General features: G+C 38.0%; 1 protein-coding gene across 1 annotated transcript in view; it reads right to left on the bottom strand.

The window, feature by feature from the left end:
- Positions 1 to 1,950: 1,950 nt before the first annotated feature.
- Positions 1,951 to 22,085, bottom strand: part of DSG4 (desmoglein 4) — a gene marked incomplete at its 5' end in the record, with an annotated part of 33,819 nt that continues 13,684 nt past the window's right edge. The window contains 11 exons of the mRNA XM_043993716.1: positions 1,951 to 2,744; positions 7,317 to 7,534; positions 9,194 to 9,257; positions 9,474 to 9,613; positions 11,809 to 12,114; positions 13,515 to 13,733; positions 15,861 to 16,000; positions 17,504 to 17,775; positions 18,872 to 19,057; positions 21,338 to 21,472; positions 21,771 to 21,937. Coding sequence (XP_043849651.1) covers positions 1,980 to 2,744; positions 7,317 to 7,534; positions 9,194 to 9,257; positions 9,474 to 9,613; positions 11,809 to 12,114; positions 13,515 to 13,733; positions 15,861 to 16,000; positions 17,504 to 17,775; positions 18,872 to 19,057; positions 21,338 to 21,472; positions 21,771 to 21,937 — 2,612 coding nt within the window. The remainder of the gene's footprint in view (positions 2,745 to 7,316; positions 7,535 to 9,193; positions 9,258 to 9,473; positions 9,614 to 11,808; positions 12,115 to 13,514; positions 13,734 to 15,860; positions 16,001 to 17,503; positions 17,776 to 18,871; positions 19,058 to 21,337; positions 21,473 to 21,770; positions 21,938 to 22,085) is intronic.

The raw sequence follows: 22,085 nt of genomic DNA, 5'->3' as shown, positions 1-22,085 counted from the left end.
CAGGGTCACACAGCTAGTAAGTGCTAAGTGTCTGAGGCCAAATTTGAACTCAGGTCCTCCTGAATCCAGGGCTGGTGCTCTATCCACTAAGCCACCTAGCTGCCCCCAGAAAGAAGTATTTAAAAAAATTTATAGAACTAATGATTTTTCACTAAATTGGGAGAACTTACATGACAAAAGAGGAGAAATTTGAAAAGCATTGAATACATAGTTATAAGGTTTCCCAGTCTTCTTTGTCATTTACTAGCTTTGTGACCTAGGACAAGTCCACCTATTTTCTCCATATCAGTTTCCTCATCTAAAAAATGGAGCTAATAATACCTGCCCTCAGATAATTATTATTATCATTAATAGTAATTCTTTTTTATGGAGTACTTTATAGATTACAAAGTTTCTGTACTTGTACTGTGAGGTAGTCAGTGTTAGTACTACCCTCACTGTTTTACAAAGAAACTGAAGCTAATTGATTTTCCCAAGGTCATAAAACTGCAAATTAGTGGAGTCAGGAATCAAGCTTAGATGTCCCCATGCCTACTATGCCAGCCTACAAGTGAGGTAATAATGGTCAAAGAATTTCATAAATTGTAAAGCAATAGACAACTATAAGGAGTTATTATTACATTTTTTTGTGCTTCTCATGTTTAAGGTGCAGGTTTTGGGTTAAATGATCCCTAAGGTCCTTATGTCATTAAAGAAGGAGCAGAAATGTGAGAATCACTTGGTTACTGAAATCAAAAAAGAAACAAGGCCTTGGAAATAATTTTATTATATTTACAACTTAGTCCTGCTGTATACACTAGTAACTACTGTATAGTTTACATATTTTACAGAATTAAAATAAAACTACCCTGTTAATCCCTTCCCCCTGCTCCCCAGTTGTCTTTACACAGACAGAAATTGTCTGGCTGTGCAATGCAGGCTCTTCATTTTGTTCATTCAACGTGAATGACAAGGTTAGGAATGGAAGCATTAGTTACTAATAGGACAAAATAATTTTTTTCCTGCTTATAAGTGTGGCCATGTTGCCTCAGTTTTGGTGCCTGAAGGAGGTATTTGAGAAAATATTTTACTCAAGCTAATGTTCAGGGCCCATGGCCTAGCTTCATCCCATTTGTGTTATGAACTAATATAATTTCTTAAATAAGGGGAGAAAAAGTCCTTGTGGGGAAGGAACAAATATTTCTCCAAGAACTTTTTCTACTTCATACTTATAAATGAATTGTTTCACCTCCTTCAGTCCTTTAGTTGCATTTGCTATTTTTTTAAGTTAATTTCTAAGTAATGATATGAAATTGTAAGGTACAATTAAAATTCATCCATGTTGAATGGTTTCCATATGTTATTCCATGCAATGAACCTTTACCATTGATGCATTCAGCAATAAAATTCCTTTTCCCAGATTATATTAAGCTTATCCTACCTACTTCAGCTGTTGAGAAAATCCTTGAAGGGGAAGTCTAGTGTCAAACGATCTCTTTGAGGAGATTCACTCTCTTCCCCGCCTCTCTTGAAATGTACAGTTTTTATGAACCAAATAAGACTGTTCAATATTCAAATTTGTTGTAAAGAAGAACTTCTTTAGTGCAATTTCCTTTCTAGAGGTACAGTAGTATGGCAGGTGAATATAGAATAGGCTAATTACTTGCGCAAAATTCAAGCATCAGGACAGAGCGTTTTCATAACTTGTTTGGAAGACTTGAAGGCTTTAGTGACTCTCTGTTTTGGGAGTAAGTTTTTAGGCCTTGTGCTAAAGAACACACTGTAACTTTAAGACATATTTTTGGTGCTCCATTAAAAATCATGATGAAGAAATCTTCACTCAAAATATTTGGCCAAAACTTTCCATCAACAGAGAGAGCATGAGCTTAGAGGTTCAGTGCTAAGTCAAAAAAGTACACAATAATGGGATTTTGTGACAGTTAACTTTGATGATTATGAATGTGTCATTAATAGTACTGAGAACATCATTAGTAAGGGCCTTATTGCTGGAAGTACTGTACTGTACTGTGCTGTGTTACCCTACGCCGAGATGTCATTGGGGACCCCATGGTTTGGCAGACATGAACATCTGGATTTACGATTTGGGTCACTTGAATATCAGGTCCTACCATTCCACTGCCACTCATCCCAGTACCCATGCAACCACTGGTCATGCTGCTGTTACTCATGGCAGTCATGCCTGGACTTGGCACTACTCTTTCAGTGTAGATCACATTATGTGTGTTGGCTAACTCAGCAGGTACACAAATGTTTCCTTGTACAGCATAGGCAGGTGCCATCACTGCTTCTGTAACCAGGACATTGGGAACCAGCTGAGGTTCAAAAATAATGGTAGTTGGTTGTACACATTGGTCAGAAGTACTATATGACTCTGTCACTATAATGTCACCATGAATCATGGGATCAGGCATTGCCATTTCTGCCTGGAATCCAGCCTCTGTGAGAGACATCGCTGAAGATTCATTCACAATGTAATTTGGTCCAAGTAAGGGAAGATCAGTAGTGATTGGAATCCAGGCCTGGTGAGGAGATGGAAATGGTTCAATTTCTGTATCTAAGCAGATTTCAGCTAGAGTCCTAAACTTCGGGTCCAGAGTTTCCAAATAGCTGTCATCCAGGTCTTCTACAATCCAGCTGCAGCAGCCAATGGAGCCCACAGGAGATCCCATTCCTTCATGGTCATAAATAAGAAGGCAGTCATTTGCAGGTCGACATTCATCTTCATCTGCATAAGCATAGGCTTTCTAAAGGTAGAGCAAAGACAAGGAAATAGAACTGTTTTCCCTTCTTAAAATATCAAACAATATGAACATTGATGCTTCTATGATTTTTTAATTCAGTGGAACTATGGGCTGAGAACCAGAAAGGGCCTTTTTGTGAGGGGGGTGGATATCACAGGTGCATTAGATTTGCATTTTTGGAAAACTGATGTTTGGGAAATGATTTTAATAATCATTTCCACATTCTACTTAGAGACTAAGTTCTGACCTTTGGTCTTCGGCCCCTTGTATATACGAAACAAATTAATATGATCAGTATGTTTTTTGAGGAGCTTAAATATTTGACCTTTTCTCCAAAGAAGAAAACTTTGGCAAGAAGGCTTAACTTCAAAATGCTGGGACTTTAGTCACTATGTAAAGGACTGGAATTACTAGTAGGAGAATTAGTGGTCACTTCTATGGCATTATTTAGGTGAGTCAGAAAGGCTCACAGGCCCACAGATACACCTACCTGTCTAAATTCTAAGATTGGAGAGTACTTCCTTAGGTTTCTGGAGGCTTTTATGCTTCAGATTAAAAACCAAATATCTCTGGAAGGGTGTGCTAAGGAACTCTCATAGTGATAGATAGCTGAGAGAACATGGTTCCTTGGCATAGAGTACAGAGTACTGGAGCATGGAATTCTAGGAAGATGAAGAGAAGTACTGCATGGGCAAGTGAGAGGGTGCCTAAGGCAACTCTTGCCTACCTTAAAATTTTTCCTAGAGTTGATCAAGCATTTGGGAATGAGGTTCTCGGAGAAGACAATAATTACCACAGATTTACTGAGCCAGAATCATCTCTGCTAGGTTCAACAAAAATGTTTTGGGAAATAACAAAAAAGGGGTCCTTGATTATTTTCTTCAGTTTGAAAAATACTCATGCACAAAGGGTAAAACCTCAGGGGCAATCCTTCTTTAACACACCACTGGGGATTTTGTGCTAAATATAATTTCAATTATACTGTCAAACTACTGCTCAGTGATGCCACTCCCTGATGAATACTCAACAGTTCTGGCATCTCACTCCACCTCTAATTGCTGGGTTTAGTGGATGTTATCAGCCTGATTCCACAAGAGTATTCATGGTCATAAATTTCATAGGCCATATTTATTCCTCCATTTCTTGCATCCATTCCCATGAATAATAAAACACTGGGGCAAATTGGAATTTGAGCTGAAACGAGCTGCTAATTAAACAGCTCAGACTAATGAAAAGAAATTCAGTATGAATTATTTGCTGTTTAATGATATGATATTAGGCTAATATAATGATTGGTTGGGGGGAGATTGGGATTCGTGTTTACTGAGATCACAGAAATTTAATCTTTTCTTTTGGAAATAGCACTATTACATAGGAAAAATATTAGATTAGGATTCTGGGGATTGTATTCTAGTCTTTGCTAACATCTAGGCATTTGAATTGTTCTAATACACTTTAAAATCTCTGAGTCTTCCTTTCCTTATCTGTAAAATGAGAAGGTTGAACTCCATGTTCTCTAAGGATGCATCTTATTCTGTGATTCTGTGTATTTCCTCTAAATTTACATTTCTTGACACTTTGCAAACTATGAACTATCCAACTTTACCTCTGTAGATCTCTACTTGCAAAGGAAAACCGAACAAGTGCCTTATTTAGAAAGAGAAGAATTTTTTTTCTAAGAGATAGTTTGTCAGCAGTGATGGAAAATCCGAATTTGGAATCAGCCAGATTTTAATCTGGTTTGATTTCTTTTGAATATGTCAAGAAATAGCTACTTTTAAAATTATCATTCTACACAAGTAAGTGTACTCACCCATGCCCCAGTTTTAACTAGAAAAGGTTGTAGCACTGTATTATGTTACTGGATTAAGGTTGTCACTTCCTGTTAACAGGGCAGGGCCTTCCTGATTCAAAATAGACTTAAAAATGTAAGGCCGCCCCCCCCGCCCCCCATTCCCTGCCCTAACACCTGTCAAATTTAGCATAGATCCCAGAATGAAGTTGTGATTTTGTCTCACATCCTTGAGGGAATTGGGGAGGTGGCCTGATTAGATTTAAGTGCAAGGACACAGAACTTTGTCTTGAAGGCTCTCTTCCCTGGTGGGCCCAGTAGAGACTTGGCTACATACAGTTTTCTCTCTGTCCTTCTCTCTGTAACTCTTGTTATCTCTGTCTCTATTTCTTTTTGCTATCTCTGTTTTTATCTCTCTAGATAGATCTTTCTTGATCTCTACCTCTCTTGCTATTTCTCTCTGTTTTTTTTCTGTCTCTCTCCACCTCTCCCTCCCTACATGATCTCATATCAATTATTATAAACCAATTCCATGATCTTGGCAGAATTCTTTGTGTATTTATATTTTTAGGGTTATTGTTGATGGTTATAGTCTCAAGCCATTTTCTTATGGATTTGTATGATTGTATTGAACTAGAAATTCCCATTCTTCCTCCCACCAAATTCTGAGGGCTCCCAAGTTCCCATTAATACCTGTTGTGTTTATTTTATTGATTGAGATTGAGCTCATCTCTGTATTCTACTGGATACTTGTTCAAGGCCAAGAGGGTCTAGCTAGAAAGAGAATCACTTCCTGATTCCATACAAGATATTAAGTGTGTGTTGAATTGATCCTCTGTAAGTCCCTGGGATTTCCCAGAAGTTTAGTCTTGGCCAAACTATGGCTAAAGAAATAATTTTCTGGGGCAGCTAGGTGGCGCAGTGGATAAAGCACTGGTCCTGGATTCAGGAGGACCTGAGTTCAAATCTGACCTCAGACACTTGACACTTACTAGCTGTGTGACCCTGGGCAAGTCACTTAACCCCCATTGCCCACCAAAAAAACAAAAAACAAAACAAAACAAAAGAAATAATTTTCTGCTTCAGTGAGTGAAAGGCTATAAGTAATATTGCAAAAACCACCTTCACTGGTTCTGTTCAGGCATAAGTAGCTGATTAAACTACCTGCTCTGGGGGAATAATGATGATGATACTTTGATTTTATATGGAGTTTTTGTCTCAAGAGCTCCAAGCAGTTCACATGCTTATTATCTTGTTTATACTCACAAAATATCTGAAGTGGGCCTAGGACTGATATTTATCCCCTTTTTATAGACTCAGAGGATGAAGCTCAGGCCTATTACTACAGGGCAAACAGCTAGTCTTGTTTCATCATTCTTATTTTTTCTCCTTCACTCCCCTTCCTGGAAAGCACTGCTTTCTCATGTTGGATACTGAGATAAACACTGTACTTTGTAGGCCCAAGTTCACAATGAGATTCCCAAATGCCCTCCTATGATTTTCTTCCTTTTAAAATATGTCATTGTGTCCCTTTGATTTTTCTTCTGTCCCCCTGCTTCATCTTAGTTTTTAATTCCTTTTTTCTCCTGTAGTCCTGGTTTTTTTTTTTTTTTTGTACTCCTGTTTTAATTGAAGATCCAAGCCTGTTCTTGCTTATGGTACTACCTTCTTCATTTCTACTTCAAGCTATCATTTTCCATCCTGTGGAATTTCCTCCACCTTTGGATTGGTATCTCAGCCTTGGTCAGGGTCCTTCAGGTCTCTCTAAAATGGGAGGGAAGTGGGGAAAGAAGTAGAAAACTCCAACCTGGGATGGGTAGGAAGAGGAATCTTGTAGCTATTAGAGTCAATAGGTGGAAAAACTAGAAAGAAGATGAAGTGGAATTATAATTAGAATTCTTTGACTATTCCTTTATTTAGCTCAACCCCAGACACCCTGGATAGAACACTGGGCCTGACATAAGGAAAACCTCCTTCAAATACATACTTAGGGCAAATAATTTAGCCTCAGTTTCCTCATCTGTAAAATGGAGATAATTATTGTATCTACCTCCTAGGACTGTTGTGAAGATAAAATGAGATATTTATAAAGTGCTTTGCAAACCTCAAAATGATATATAAATGCTAGCTATTATGTGTATATATGTACATATATTACTTAAGTATATATGCTTTCATATATACACACACACATATTAGATTTGTGAACTCACTGAGAGCAGAGATTTTTTAAAAACTTACTTTGCATGCTCAGCATTTAGTGCAGCATTGGTGCACAGTAGACAAAAAAGCTAGGTTGACCAACTATCTTATTTAATTATAGTAATGTTGGCATTAGCAGGGATGGAGAATTTTAAAAAAATTCTGTCTTTTTAGAGTATTTATTTATTTTTATATTTATTTGTTTATTTTTTGTAGGCAAGTGGTGGTTAAGTGACTTACCCAGGGTCACACAGCTAATAAGTGTCAAGTGTCTGAGGCCGAATTTGAACTCAGGTCCTCCTGAATCCAGGGCTGATGCTTTATCTACTGTGCCACCTAGCGGCCCCTATGGAGAACACTTCTAAAAAGTTTTTCTTTATTACAGTAGAGGATGTGACTTAAAACCTCAGTGTAATTTCTGTGATGTACTATAGTGAGGCACTTTACTGCAGAGGTGGGTTTTTTTTTTTTACTAGCATATTGTGCACCATGATTATCAGAGTCACACAAAAAAGACCCCAGACCAAACAGAACAGATAACCATTCATGAACCCACATTCTTGTGTCTATGAAGGGATTACCTCAGAGAAGTAGCCGTCCAAGAAAGCCATATTCACGCCAGTTTCTGCATATTCCCTCAGTGTTCCTATGGTGGAGCCCCGTCTTCTTACTGCTCCTGCAAGTCCTCCAGCCCCAAGACTCAGTGCTGCTCCAACTCCTGTATTCAGCTCAACCCCAGACACCCCGGAAACGCCTCCTTCAACGGTGCCTCCACCGGCATATGTGTTGGTGTAGATCTCTGAAAAGAGTGTGTTTTCATGTTATATGACTGGGGATAGTTACAGGGCTTCATCATCTAAGTACCTGCATGATCTTTTTCCTGTTGACTGAATAATTCTCTCATATGGAAAAATTAAACAGGCAAGTAAAAGCTAAGGGAAATGGGTACAGCAAGCTGTCTGACCCTGGGCAAGTCACTCTTTTGATCTCAGTTTCCACATTTGTAAAAATGGGGCTAATAATAGCAATGACCTTATCAAGGTTGTTGTGGGGATCAAATGAGATAATATTTATAAAGTACTTACTTAGCATTAGTGCCTGGCACATAGTAGGTGATCAGTAAGTGTTAGCTATGATGATGATGTTGACTTTGAGATCCCATCTTATTCTATATCTGTGATTCTATTATCTGACTTGAATCGCTACCCCTGCCACTTATTATGTGACCTGAATCAAATCACTTCACCTATATGGAATTCAGTTTCCTCATCTGGAAAATGAGAGGGTTGCATTCAGTGACTTCCAGTGTCTCAGCTCCTTGTTTATGATCTTATGCTTCTAATATCCCAAGTTTTCTCTGGGATCCCTGGACATAGAAACCAAATAGGTTTCTTTTTTTTTTTTTTGCGGGGCAATGAGGGTTAAGTGACTTGCCCAGGGTCACACAGCTAGTAAGTGTCAAGTGTCTGAGGCCGGATTTGAACTCAGGTACTCCTGAATCCAGGGCCGGTGCTTTATCCACTGCGCCACCTAGCCGCCCCCCCAAATATGTTTCTAATTCATGCGATAGCATTCAGGTAGTTCAGACTTCTATCTGCCTCTGCTTAGGGCTTTCAATTATCTCCCAGGCTAAAGGGGGTGAGAAAGGTAGGTAGTGATCAGGAGTTGGAATAGTGGTCCTTCTAGGGTTGAGTTGCTTCTTCTCTCTGTGGGCTCATCAAGCTGCATTGCCTACTTGAGAGGGTTTTTAAAAAAAATGTATATGGGTGGGGGCAGCTAGGTGTCACAGTGGATAAAACACTGGCCCTTTATTCAGGAAGACCTGAGTTCAAATCCAGCCTCGAACACTTGACACTTACTAGTTGTGTGACCCTGGGCAAGTCACTTAACCCTCATGGCCCTGCCCCCCCCCCAAATGTTTATTGACTGACTGAGAGAAAAAAAAAATGATTGACCATCCCAAACCTAGAATGGTTCTCATGATTTTAACCTATTTCATGCTATGAATAGAAGCTTCCTCATGAGTTTAGCCAAGCCAACTCAATTTTTCAGGTTGCTTCTGTAACAAGCACGATTATAGGAATTTCCTAGATCATATGTCCCTCTGGTTGGAGCCAAAGCATACATGCCCCAGCTCTCGCTCCTGGGTTTAATCAATTAATCAATGCAAATTTATTAAGTGTCTGTTATATGTCAGGAACTGTGCTAAACTTGGGTATACCAAAAGAGGTAAAATACTGACCCTGCCCTCATGGAGGTTCTAATCCCATGGTTCTAATCCTGGCTCTTCCACTTGCTATCTGTGTGATTTGGAAAAGTCATTTAAACTTTGAGGCCTCAGTTTCCTCATCTATAAATGGCTTCTGAGGCCCCCTTCTACTTCTAGAGCTATGACTATAATTCCCTGATGAAGCCTCTTACACTTCAAAAACAACAGCAAAACTTAATATCTACTAACCAGAGGAGTCTATGCGATCCTGTGTGTTGGAGGCCGTCATTGGTACACAAATATTGGAAACATCCTGGAAGGAACAGAAACATCCCCCAAATATTAGTTTTCTTTAAAAAATAAAAACTGTTATGTAACTTCTCCTTCTTCAACATTACCTTATTATTTTTCCCTCTTCCTTTTTTTTTTTTTGAGTTGAAAAACTGCCAGGAGGCCCTGAATGTCTCAGTTCTCCATTTCCGTGTATATACCATGGTTCATGTATGAAAGAAAGTAGACTGAAACTCACTCTGTCTTCAGGATGGGCTCCTTCTATCCCCCATGACTGCATTACTCCCTCACCCCCCTCCGGCACAGGAGCAAATCGAGTTCCCAGGCCTGCTGGGGTCTTCCTTTTGCAGCAACACAAGAGCAGCAGGAGTGGTGACACTGGTCGAGGGAGGGAAGATGGACAGTTAACAAAAGATCTGTAAATTCCAGAGTCTAGCATTGCACACACACACACACACACACACACACACACACACACACACACACACACACACACACACAGAATTAAGGAGAGAGATAAAGATATAAAATGGCATCCCACCCTCCAAACAGCCTCCATATATGCATACAGAGTTATGGATGGGGATAAAGCACCAGCCCTGGATTCAGGAGGACCCGAGTTCAAATCTGGCCTCAGACACTTGACACTTATGAGCTGTGTGACTCTGGGCAAGTCGCTTAACCCTCATTGCCCCACAAAAAACCCCAACAGCAAACAAACAAAAAACTCCAAACAAACAGTTATGGATGGAACTGTAAAACTTATAGGGTGTGATCACTCAATCAGCAAACATCCCTTAAGCATCTACTATATCTTAGGTACCAAGCACTGGGGACACCAACAAGTAATAAAACTCTCTTTGCTCTTAGGGATCTTAAATTCTATTGGGATTTGGGCAAGTCACTTTACCCTGTTTGCCTCAGTTTTCTCATCTGCAAAATGATCTACAGAAGGAAATGGTAAACCTCTCCAGTGTCTTTGCTAAGAAAACTCGAATGGGGTCACAAAGACTCGGACATGAGTGAAAAATGACTTAACAATGAAAATAACCAACATTCCATAAAATTTTGCAATATTCCTGAGGACCTTCATGTTTCCTCATTAGGTCCTAGCCTAACAAGCTTTTGGGAACAATACTAAACATTTCTAGTGACCGCCTAATTCTTGTGAGAAATCATTTTACTGCTCACAATTAAAATGGTGTCAGAATCCCATAATAGTAATAGAGCTGTTTTCTGGGGGAAACAAATGAAACCTCGTGTTTAGAGCCTTTTTTAGTTAAGCTTGGCTGTTCCAGTAGACCTGAAGACTACTGCTTCTAGTACTTTTCACTAAGAAGGATAGTTTGTCAAAAGTTTGGTTTAAAAGTTATTTCCCATCCATAATAATAGGAAGCAATATTGTTTGAAGTAATTATTTAGCTTATGTTCTTCTTAGATGTAGAAATATATGTGATTATGCCACCCTCTGGTGGCAGGATCACAGAAAGAATTAGGATCATTCTGTGTCACAGCTAAATATTGGAGATATTCTGTCCAGCATCTTCATTTTGAAGGCCAAGTACCGGGCTGAAAGATATTAAGTAAACTGCCCAACATCCCACAGTGAAAAAGTAGAAAGAATTCACTTCTAACTTCCAGGCCAGTGTGAATTTTTCTCAAATAATTCTCTCACAGAAAATCAACTCTAAATACTATGACTTTTGATCCCTGTAGCTGGATCCCAACTACCTACGGCCACACCACCCTGACTCCTATATCTGCTCAATCCCCAAACATTATGACTCTCTTCTTTCAGTCAGGACAGCCCTTATGCTGATCATTCTAAGAGCTCCCTAACACCACCACCTGTCTGTCCAGATGACCATCTATTTACCTTCTTCAATTCTCCTCTCATTCACCAGCTATTTAGATTCTGGGTCTCAGATGTCTCTGAATTGACCTGTCTCTTGGTCACCAAGCCCCAGCACTAATAAATGGCTATTTGCCAAGATGTGTTTTGGTTTGTTTTTGTTATCTCAATGACATCACACATATATAGATGTGTATATGTATATATTGTTTATCTTTCATTCTCGAAGAGGACTGTGACATCAAGGTGATTTGCATTTAAGTGAGGGAGGGCTGTGCAAGGTCACCAATCTCAGAGCCATTTGGGTCCAGTGACAAGACAGATATCAGGACCACTGGAGATGGCCCAGGATATTTAAAGCAATTATGATTAAGTGACTTGCCCAGGGTCACACAGTAAGTTTCTGAGGTGAGAGTTGAAGTAAGGTCCTCCCAACTTCAGGACCAATGCTCTATCTACTGTGCCACCTAGCTGTCCTTTGTATAGGTATATATGGACACATGGACATACATTTGTCTAGATGCATTTGTGTATGTGTGTGTGTATATATATATATACATATACATACGCACATATACACATAAATAAATAAATGAATAAACAAAGAGCCAAATGCTATTTTAAAGGCTGTCAAATGAATACAAGAAGGCAATCCAGTATGAGTGGTCATATTCTAGTTTTAGAAAATCCACTGGAAATAAGAGCTTAACTAAATACTTACATAGCAGTAATAAGAGACCAAGGACAATCAGACCAATTCCAGCGGGTCCAAGTCCCACATTTCCTTCACCAACTCTGTCACCAGTGACGGTCCCAAAATTGTCACCAGTAATTATGGTGGAGCCCCCAGGGTAGATGCCAGTTGTGCTATAGTAAGAGCACATGTGGTTATCATCACATTCACAAGCTTCTAATTGTATAATTTGTGGCAATTCACAAGTTCTGTCATAGATATCTTTCACTAAGATGGGAAGTTGGTAAAGTCCAGGCGATAACTGTTGCACAGCAGTGAGTATTGCAGAAGTAGCTTTTCCAAAGGAAGAAAAGAAATAGAAAATTAGTTTTACTTGATAGAATCATATAATTTTGAGTCAGAAGGATATCTCCAAGATATCTGCCTGCTTTAGCTTTTGTTTCTTATAGTAAGTCTATGGTTACGTTGTTTAAGAGTCAGAGGGGATTTTTTTTTATCCTTTATTCAAAATTACTACACTTTAAGCTAGAATCATTCCAATTATTATTTGTTTTCTCAGGCTACATAATTCTTTTTTACTTACCCAGAAACATTTGTTTAAAATGTTAGATCATTGGTTCACAGCTTTTGAGTGGGAAGGGATTTATTCCAGCCCCCTTATTTTTTAGATAATGAAATTGAGTTCCAGAGAGTTTGATTGATTTGCTCAGTAGATAAGTGATAGAGGAAGGATTTGACCTCCTGGATTGGGGTTAAATATCAAACCAAGGGGAATTTGAAGAAAAGCAAATGTAACACCAAATTAATGAAAACTTAGTAATTAATCCAAAGTACCAGATACATGTGTTATAAAAGAATTTTCTATTCATGGCCTTTGCTATGTAATGGGTCAAACCATGGCTTTCCAAACATATCTGGTGAAATCTTCTGGGAAGCAGTGGGGCATAGTAAAAAGAATTGAGTGTGGGCAGCTAGGTGGCACAGTGGATAAAGCACCAGCCCTGGATTTAGGAGGACCTGAGTTCAAATCTGGCTTCAGACACTTACTAGCTGTGTGACCCTGAGGAAGTCACTTAACCCTCATTGCCCTACACACACACACACAAAATTGGTTTAGAATTCAGGTCACATGACTTTTCCTAGTCCTAGATTTGTCTCCAACAGTATGGCCTTGGGTAAGTAATTTCATTTTATAGTTTCTTTATCTGGCAAATGAGGGATTCAGAAAAGAAGATTGCTAAGATACCTTCCAGGTCTACTATGCTGTTATGTAATCTCTGCTCCTATCACCTGCATTCCTTTTTTTTTTTTTTTTAGTGAGGCAATTGGGGTTAAGTGACTTGCCCAGGGTCACACAGCTAGTAAGTGTTAAGTGTCTGAGGCCGGATTTGAACTCAGGTCCTCCTGACTCCAGGGCTCATGCTCTTTCCACTGTGCCACCTAGTTGCCCCACCTACGTTCTTTTAAAACTAGTTAATTTCTAAGTTGAGAATCAATTTTATCTCTTATAAAGGAATTATTATATAATTATCAATTGTCAACTTATCCTTATTGATAAATCATTTGTACTTCTATTTCAAATCAAAGAATTTTCTTAAGATTTCCCTTAAGTATTCTAAATATGTACAATATCTGTCACTTTAATATAGCTCTTTGGGAAGAGTCAAATAATTTGAGAAAGGAATGACTACTTTTGGGAATTAAAGGTGGTACCAAGCTTGTATTCTGCTTACCATTTATTGATCTGATATCCCATATATCAGCTGTCCCTGGTGGCTGATCCATGATGCAATATGTAAAGGGTGAGCCAAAGGAATCATCTCTTGTTGAGATAATGACTGATGGGGAGGCTATACAGATATGTCTACTGTCAGAAAAAATTATGGGGCAGAAATCATTGACATCAGGAACTTCGACGCATATTGTTCCTGTTGCAGTTTTCCCAATGCCATCTGAAACAACAATGTTACAAATAGTTCAGATAAGTGGTACCCAATACCAACTCCTTTTTGCTTTGTTGGATATTGTTATAAGATTCAGAAATATGGTGAGCAGTTTCTCAGAGGTTATGGATAATCCATTGAATCTTTCAGTTGGTAATGATTGAGGCTAAAGTTTAAAATCCTGAGATAGAGATATTAGCAACCACATGACTGACAGCTAATTGTTTTCAAAGGCAAGCATAAGTTCATTTGGAATTTAGGTAAAATTTTTTTCTCAGTCTGTAATAGGACAGCTTTTATATTTACAGAGCTATAAAGACATTTATAGACCAGTTACCCTACAAAAAATCATTTGATACCTTAGAGGTAATTACTTGGAGAAATAACATTACCTCTGATAAGTAGCTAGAAGTGCTGTGATGCTGAGCCACCCAGAGGTTGAGGGACTGACAAATAACACTTGGAAAAACTTTTGAATTTAAGTAGAATGAATTATAAGCTAATGTTTTGTTGGGGTCTGATTACAAGATCATAGACTTTTAGAAACTGATATCTTTGCAAATAACAGTTAAAGAATAGAGATAAAGGTGTCAAATTATATCTTAGACTTTTAAAAATTGACTTAAAGTATAAATTTAACTATTGTCTGATGCATTGTTCATTGTTTTCAGTTCAAATCAACAAGCATTTTTTGAGTACCTACTATGTGCAAGATGACAAGGCTCAGTTCTTTCCCTCAGGGAATTACAAATGAATAGGGGAATAAGGGACTCAGATACATGTATATAGTAGTAGTAGTAGTAGTCCTCCACCAGTTGCAGATGACCATGGATCAGCGCCTTGAAGAGCCACAGGCCACAGTGTGGCTGTGTAGTCCGATCCGGGAGCCGAAGCTCCTGAGTGACTTATAACCGGTAACTGCCGCATCCCGTGTTGTATCTACCCCATGAGGAGTAGCTGGAGTGTCCTCTCCAGGGCGCTGGCCTGGGCGGATCAATATGGACAACAAGCTGTTGCCCATGCAGCAGGTTTCCCCTCTCCGAGACATTGGTAGATCCAAAGGAGAGGCAGAGCCAATACAGTTTGGCACCAGTGCCGCTGCAGGAGTTGCCAGAGGGATGTGATGTCCAACATCCAACTGTCTAAGGAACTCCGACTCCTGATTTTTCCTCGGGGTTCACTCCCGAAGCCTTTCCCATATATGGGTATAGCTGCAAGGCAGCGGAGGTTTAGAATCAGGGTTTCCTTCCCCTAGGTGGGTTGTCTGCCAAGGCTGATGAGCCCCACCTGCCTGAAGTGACTGGTTTTAAGGCACCAGTGACTTGCCTTCACCCCTTCTCCTGTTAGTGGAAACAGTTCTGCCAGGAGAAGGCCAGGAGTTGGGCTTCAGTTGTCAGAGGCTATTTGAGATGCATGCTATTGGAGGATTTTATAGAGAGTGGGAGCTTATCCCCACTCCCACCCCAGCATGACAAACCTTTGGAACATATACATGTATACATATATACACATACATACATATATTGAATATATACATATAGAATACATACATACATACATATGGAATGTGACCATGCATTGAGATAGGAGAAAAATGTTCCTTCTAGTTTAAAGGAGTTAAATTAGTTATTCAAACATTTATTAAGTGCCTACTGCATGCCATGCACTATTCTAGGTAGTGGGGGGGTCATTGTTCTCTGGAGAGAGGAGGACTATTTTTCATGTAAGAGGTAGAATCTGAACTGCACCTTGAGAGATGAGTAGGAATTCAGTTATCATTGGAGATACTGATATGTTATATGTAACATCATAAATGAAACTCATCCATGGAAGCCCCAAGCTTCCATTTAGGTATGATAATAATAAATAGTTCATCATATTTGGTACTTATTACACTTTAAACTCATCATGGAGCTTGATACCACATCGACACACCTCTTTCTGTTTGATCCTTATGGTTTAGAGACACTCTCCCCTTAGTGTTTTCTGAGAGAAGTTATAAAATTTTAACATCATTTAATTTTACAGTCAAAGCTTCCTTAGTGTAAAAATAAATGGACATTAGTTCCAATGCTAGTATTTATATTTCGTTTCAAAAAATATGCTATGAAAGCAAACTGGAAATAATTTCCTTACCTTCAATAGCCAGAATCTCAGCTGCGTATATCCCATCGATAATGTACTTTGATTTTGGATCAAAATCCCTGGAAAACTGTATCTCTCCTGTCCTTGAGTCAACTTTTAACCAGTTGGCTGCATCATGTCCCATGACATATCTGTTTTTGATTTTTAAAAAAGCTGGTATTATTCTATGATGATGGCCATTCTAAAACAATAAAACAATTCTAAAACAATTAAAAAAAACAATAATGTGCAGGGGCAGCTAGATGGTGCAGTGGATAAAGCACCAGCCTTGTATTCAGGAATACCTGAGTTCAAATCCGGCCTCAGACACTTGACACTTACTAGCTGTGTGACCCTGGGCAAGTCACTTAACCCCCATTGCCCTGCAAAACAAAAACAAAAAAACAAAAACAAAACAAAAAAACCCAATAATGTGCTAAAATGTATTGTAGGTTTAGCAGAATGATTAGATGTTCTTAGAGAGCCAATATAACAAAAGCCATTCATGTTTTGGTAAAATACCAGTAATACTACATAGTGCTTTAGGGGTTGAAAAATCCTTCATATATATTCTCCTTCAATCTTTATAGGAACCGGTTGAAGGAGGTACAATAGATATTGACTCATTTTTATTTTATGAACAAAGAAACTGAAGCTCTGAGAATTTAAATGTTTTTTTTCATGGTCACCCAGTTAGCAAATATTGGAAACAGAATTCAAAAGTTTGCCTTTGCCTTTTTGCTTCCCTGGCTTACTTCAAGACTCAGTCCAAATCCTACCTTTTTCAGAAGGCCTTTCCAGATCCCCCAAACTGCTGATAACTTCCCTTTCCATTCTGGATCTATTTTATATATAACTAGTCATTTATCTCTTGTATCACTCATTAGAATGGAAGTCTATTAGGGAAAGGACCTGCCTTTCAGACTTCCTGTGTATCCCCAGGGTTCAGTACAGTGTTTGGCACAGAGTAAGTACTTAACAATGCTGATTGATTGATTGATTGTGAAGATGACTTTCCCAAGTAGCAAGGAGAGTGAGGGAAGTCACAAATAATAGGAAGGAGCTATTTAAAATCAAAGTATCTGTCTAGGGTTCACCATAGGAATTGCCAAGGTGCATCCAATAAATGTTGATGCTCTTATCATCCAGTTGCTTTAACTACTTCTTTGTCATTCTTTATTACAGCTTTCTTCAAATTAGTCATATTCCTGAAGTATCCTTGCCCTTGCTCCTTATCTTAGGCATTTCTTTTGAGATGAGCTGGGTGTTAAACCAAAGTCTTCACCAATTGTTGTTTTAAAATAATCTGCTAAGGTACTTCTGCTCTTAGGGTCCTTCACTGCTTGTGGGACACATTTGATTAGAAGAAGATCAAAGACTCCCATTGGAACAACTGGGTAGCTCTTTCAACTCCCAACAGCAGCTGGTAAAAGTTAAGATCATCTCTCCTCCATTTTCTTTCATCTCTGGTGCATTGACTTAGATAACTTCCAGATTGGTGCTGTTTATAAATGCATCCTTTGAAAATTCATGGAACATTTCAAATTCTACAATGATATCTTTAAAAAAATCCAACTATATACATTCTGCATAAATGAATGACTGACCCAATGATGGTCTATCATACTAGTCGGTGGGCAAAAAATTGATTGTACCTGACATTTGTGGCTGCAATCCCAGTATCCAGATCAGTGGCTGTATATCTTCCAAGGACATAATTTAATAAGGCATCTCCTCTTAAGCCTTCTTGTACTCTGAAAGTCATAGAGTTTGGATTAAATGTTGGTCCTTCTCTGACATTAATGACTTGTATCCTGACAGGAGTGGCCTGGATCCGGTAGTGAGAGGCAACAGAATGGTGAAATTCAGCTTTGTTTTTAACACCAATACTAAGTTGCATATTGGGCATTTGTTCATAATCCAACATCTGAAATGATAAAATGTGAGAAGTTTATTAGATATGGTTCCAGATCTACCACTAATTGTGCAACAAGGTCAACAATCTAATTACTTAATCCCTCTGCTTAAGTGTACATCAGTTGTTAATGAGATTATTAAGTTCCCATTGGTGATTCTGTTCTGGAACAGAAATAGCATTGTTTGAGGATTACAAAAATATTTGATTTACAATCTATAAGCACATTAAATTATCAATCAACCAAGCAAGTAACACGGATTCTGGGAATGCCTACTATGTGCCAGGTGTAGTCCTGGTGTGGGGGATATAAAGATAAACAGGACAGTTCCTGCCTTTAGGGGTTTACATTCTATCAGCTCTGATAAGAATACCTCTAAGCCTTGTAAAGCAGGTTTACATTCAACTCATTTGATGGAATAATAACAACAATCTGCATTGATAGAAGTTCCTCATTGGGAATTTCCTAAACTGATGAAATTACTGGTCTGAGCCAAAACCAAAACAAAGGGAAACAACAGGGAAAGAAAGAAGAAAGGAAGGAAGGAAGAGAAAGAAGTTGTATTAGCTAATATTTATAAACCTACTTTCTTAATCTTTTCTAAGACTTTAATATTTGGTGTAATCTGTTTGGATTTCAATAGCACTCTAAATGTCTTTGTTCAGTCATTTCAGTTGTGTCTGACACTGTGACTCTGTGGACCTCTGTCCATGGGGTTTCCTTGCTTTTCTCTCTAGTTAGACTTCAAATTCTTTGAAGGTAGGGATCATGTATTAGGCTTCTTTGTATTCCCCATAAGACTCCCCAAAAGGGTTATCACAGACTCTCAACAAACGTTTGTGTTTTTGTGTTGGTTTGCTGAATAGCTCATTTGATGTTGAAACAGTAGCTTGTCACATTTTTACCTGGAGTTGGTGTCAAGGAACAATTTATTGACAATGGAATCTGGGGAGAGGAAGAAGAGGTAATCCTTTGTTTTTGATGGACCAATCTTTAACACTACGAAAATCATAGTATCAAGAGAACAAAGGAGATAATTCAGCAGAATGTAATTTAAAAAAAAAGAAAAAACCTCAGAAACAAAATATGGTGACACCCATATGGTACCTTAACAACTTTCAAGATGCCTTCATTAGTTCTTGGGTCTGTATGTACTTCAAACCAATTTCCCTCGTTTCCAGAGACAAAGAAAAAGTCTGCCAACCAGTTGTCTGTATTTTCTTCGTCATGATCAATTGCTTGAAATCGTATCAGTTCTGAACTTAAACAGTTTTCTTCAATGCTTGCTGAATACTGAAATGACAGAAATAACAGCATTACAAAAAACTGAAATGTTTTCAAAAAAGGAAACTTATTATATAGAATAATTATCATTCTATTCATTCACATTTATATATCACTTTAAGATTTGTGAAATATTTTCCTCAAACCAAGCCCGTGTAGGAGATAACAATTTATAAACTGATTTAAATTGTGCAAAGTTTAATCTCCACAGTAACTCTGTGAGGGAGATTGTGAAAGTATTATAAAGACCATTTTGTAGATGAAGTATCTGAAATTCATAAATATTATTTGACTTTGCCTCAGACCTTTAACTAGCAATTTTGGCAACCACAGAAAATAGACTGAAACCTACTCTTTAAAACAAGAGTTCTGAGCTTTTTTAATGTAATGGCCTTTTTGGCAGTCTAGTGAAGCCTATGGATCTCTTAGAAGATTGCTTTTAAGAGTATAAAGTAAAGCATAGTGAATTACAAAGAAAACTAATTACATAGAAATAAAGATGTAAATTTTTTTCATATTCAAAGTTATGGGTTTCCTGAAATCTCTCAACAGAGCTTTTGGGAGGTGTTTGTACAATAATTTTTACAATAAATTATATTAATAAAAACCTTAGGTGGCGCAGTGGATAGAGCACTGGCCCTGGAGTCAGGAGGACCTGAGTTCAATTTCGGCCTCAGACACTTAACACTTACTAGCTGTGTGACCCTAGGCAAGTCACTTAACCCCAATTGCCTCAACAACAACAAAAAGGATGTGAGGGATTACCTGCTGTCTAGGGGAGGTGGGGAGGGAGTGGAGGGAGGGAGAAAAATTTGAAATTGGAAATCTTATCTAAACAAATGTTGAAAACTTAATTAAATTAATTAATTTAAAAAAAAAGGATGTGAGGGAAAACACTCTCTTCCTCAATAAAGATATACACAAGAAGCAAACCAGAGAAATTCAAGATACTTATGTACAATTTGGTTTATTTTTTTAAAAAGCAAGATGTTCACCGATTATTTCCTTACATACATTAAAAAAAATTTAACCCTTTGGCATGAATTATAGTAGTGAACCCAAATTTAGAACCCATGCCTTTTTTGTGTTTTTTTTTAACAACATGACTAATATGGAAATATGTTTTGCATGACTATACATGTATAACCTATATCAAATTGCTTGATTTCTCAATGAAAGGGTTGGGGAGAGAGTGAGAGAGGGAGGGAGAGAATTTTCAACTTAAAATTTAAAAAACAAATGTTAAAGGGCAGCTAGGTGGCGCAGTGGATAGAGCACTGGCCCTGGATTTCAGGATGACCTGAGTTCAAATCTGGCCTCAAACACTTGACACTTACTAGCTGTGTGACCCTGGGTAAGTCACTTAACCCCAATTGCCTCACTTAAAAACAAAACAAAACAAAACGAAACGAAAACCAAATGTTAAAAATTGGTTTTATATGTAATTGGGGGAAAATAAAATACTAAAAAAAAAATTAAAAAAACAACAACAAACCATGACTTAAAGCTATTCTGTGGTTCATGGAGTGAGGAAAATTCAGTTGAGTGGAAGGGAGGAATTCATTACCACAGAGGTTTTCAGATGGATATTCTTAAATATGATATCAGGTAGTTTCCTATTACTCTTTCTTACTAGTTGTTTCTATTCTGTTGGAGTGCATGCGGTGGAAACAGGAATATATAATGTTTAAAATTGTGCAATCTTTAAAAATGATTATTGGGAATTTTTGCATCTGCTAATTTTCCATGTCAAATGGAGCCTATTTGTCCTTCCCTAGTCATAACTCTGCTTGGCTTATGATCACACTGCTCATAAATGTTGAAGCTGGGACTTGAATCCAAGTCTCCTGAAGGCATTCTGCCATGATATCAAATAAAAGATGGTAGTTGAGTTTTTATAAGCAGTATTAGTAAAAGTAATTTTGCTTTTGTTCAGTATGTGTGACTGTAAAATGAGGAAATTGATTTCTTGTGTAGCTTATGGACAAAACCTCTCTCTCTCTCTTTTTAAAATAGTCACATCTCACAGAGTTATTTAAGCAAATCTCTATTCCTGTGTCTTGCACAATGTTTTGAATGTAGTGGGAATTTAATAGCTATTGGTTGAATGAATTAATGAAGGTGACGTTATAAAAGCATATGTTATTCACAAAAAAACCCTCCTAGGAATATTTAGAAAAATTAAAAGTTCATAAATACCTATCACCAAAATTGTACTCAGAGATGATTAGAAAAACAAACATAATTCCTACTTGTGGATGATAGTTTATATTCAAGAGCAAAACTTACTGAAGTTTCTTCTAGTGTTGGAAAATTATCATTGACATCAATAATTTTGATTCTACAATCACACTCTGAAGACAGCCCATCTGCAGCTCCATCCCGATCAGAACCCCTCACAAGGAGGTTGTAAGTGCCATGTTCCTAAAATGAAGACGAAAAAGAAGGATTTGTGGATTGGGTCATCTATTAGGCAAAGACTGATCAACTTGGGTCACTTTATCTTCTCAGAGATTTAGGAGAGATTTCAATAATGAAAAGGAATATGGACTTTATTCAAAAGTACTGCTTATGGGTTGTTGCCCCCATCTCCTTTCTGCCCTGGGGTAAGAAGAGTGATAGACGCACCAGATCATCTTCTGTCTTTTCAAAATCAAGGTGGGATGTGTGTGTGTGTGTGTGTGTGTGTGTGTGACACCTAATTATTTGTAGAAGGCTTTACCTCTCTGTCAATATAATTTGTCATTGTGCGGATTTCTCCAGTATATCTGTTCAGAATGAACAGTGGTGAACCGGCAGGCTCCTGAGATACTATCTTGTAAGCAATTTTAGAATTCAAATGATTTTCTTCATCTGCATCAGTAGCACTTAACTTGATCACCAGTGTGTCTAGGAATGAAAAGAAAATGATTTGAAAGTTTTCAAGGCCCTATCAGATTCATGCAAAGAATTCACAAAACCATTATAAATTTATCTTCTGCCTGTTTTATTTATCATAATTAAATTCCCTTAAAATTCCTATCTTTTCTTCAAGTGT

This window comes from Dromiciops gliroides, chromosome 1 (genome assembly GCF_019393635.1).
Source record: "Dromiciops gliroides isolate mDroGli1 chromosome 1, mDroGli1.pri, whole genome shotgun sequence".
NCBI classification, from domain to species: Eukaryota; Metazoa; Chordata; class Mammalia; order Microbiotheria; family Microbiotheriidae; genus Dromiciops; species Dromiciops gliroides.
Note: the sequence above shows the minus strand (reverse complement) of the source record. Positions and strands in the feature narration are given on the sequence as shown.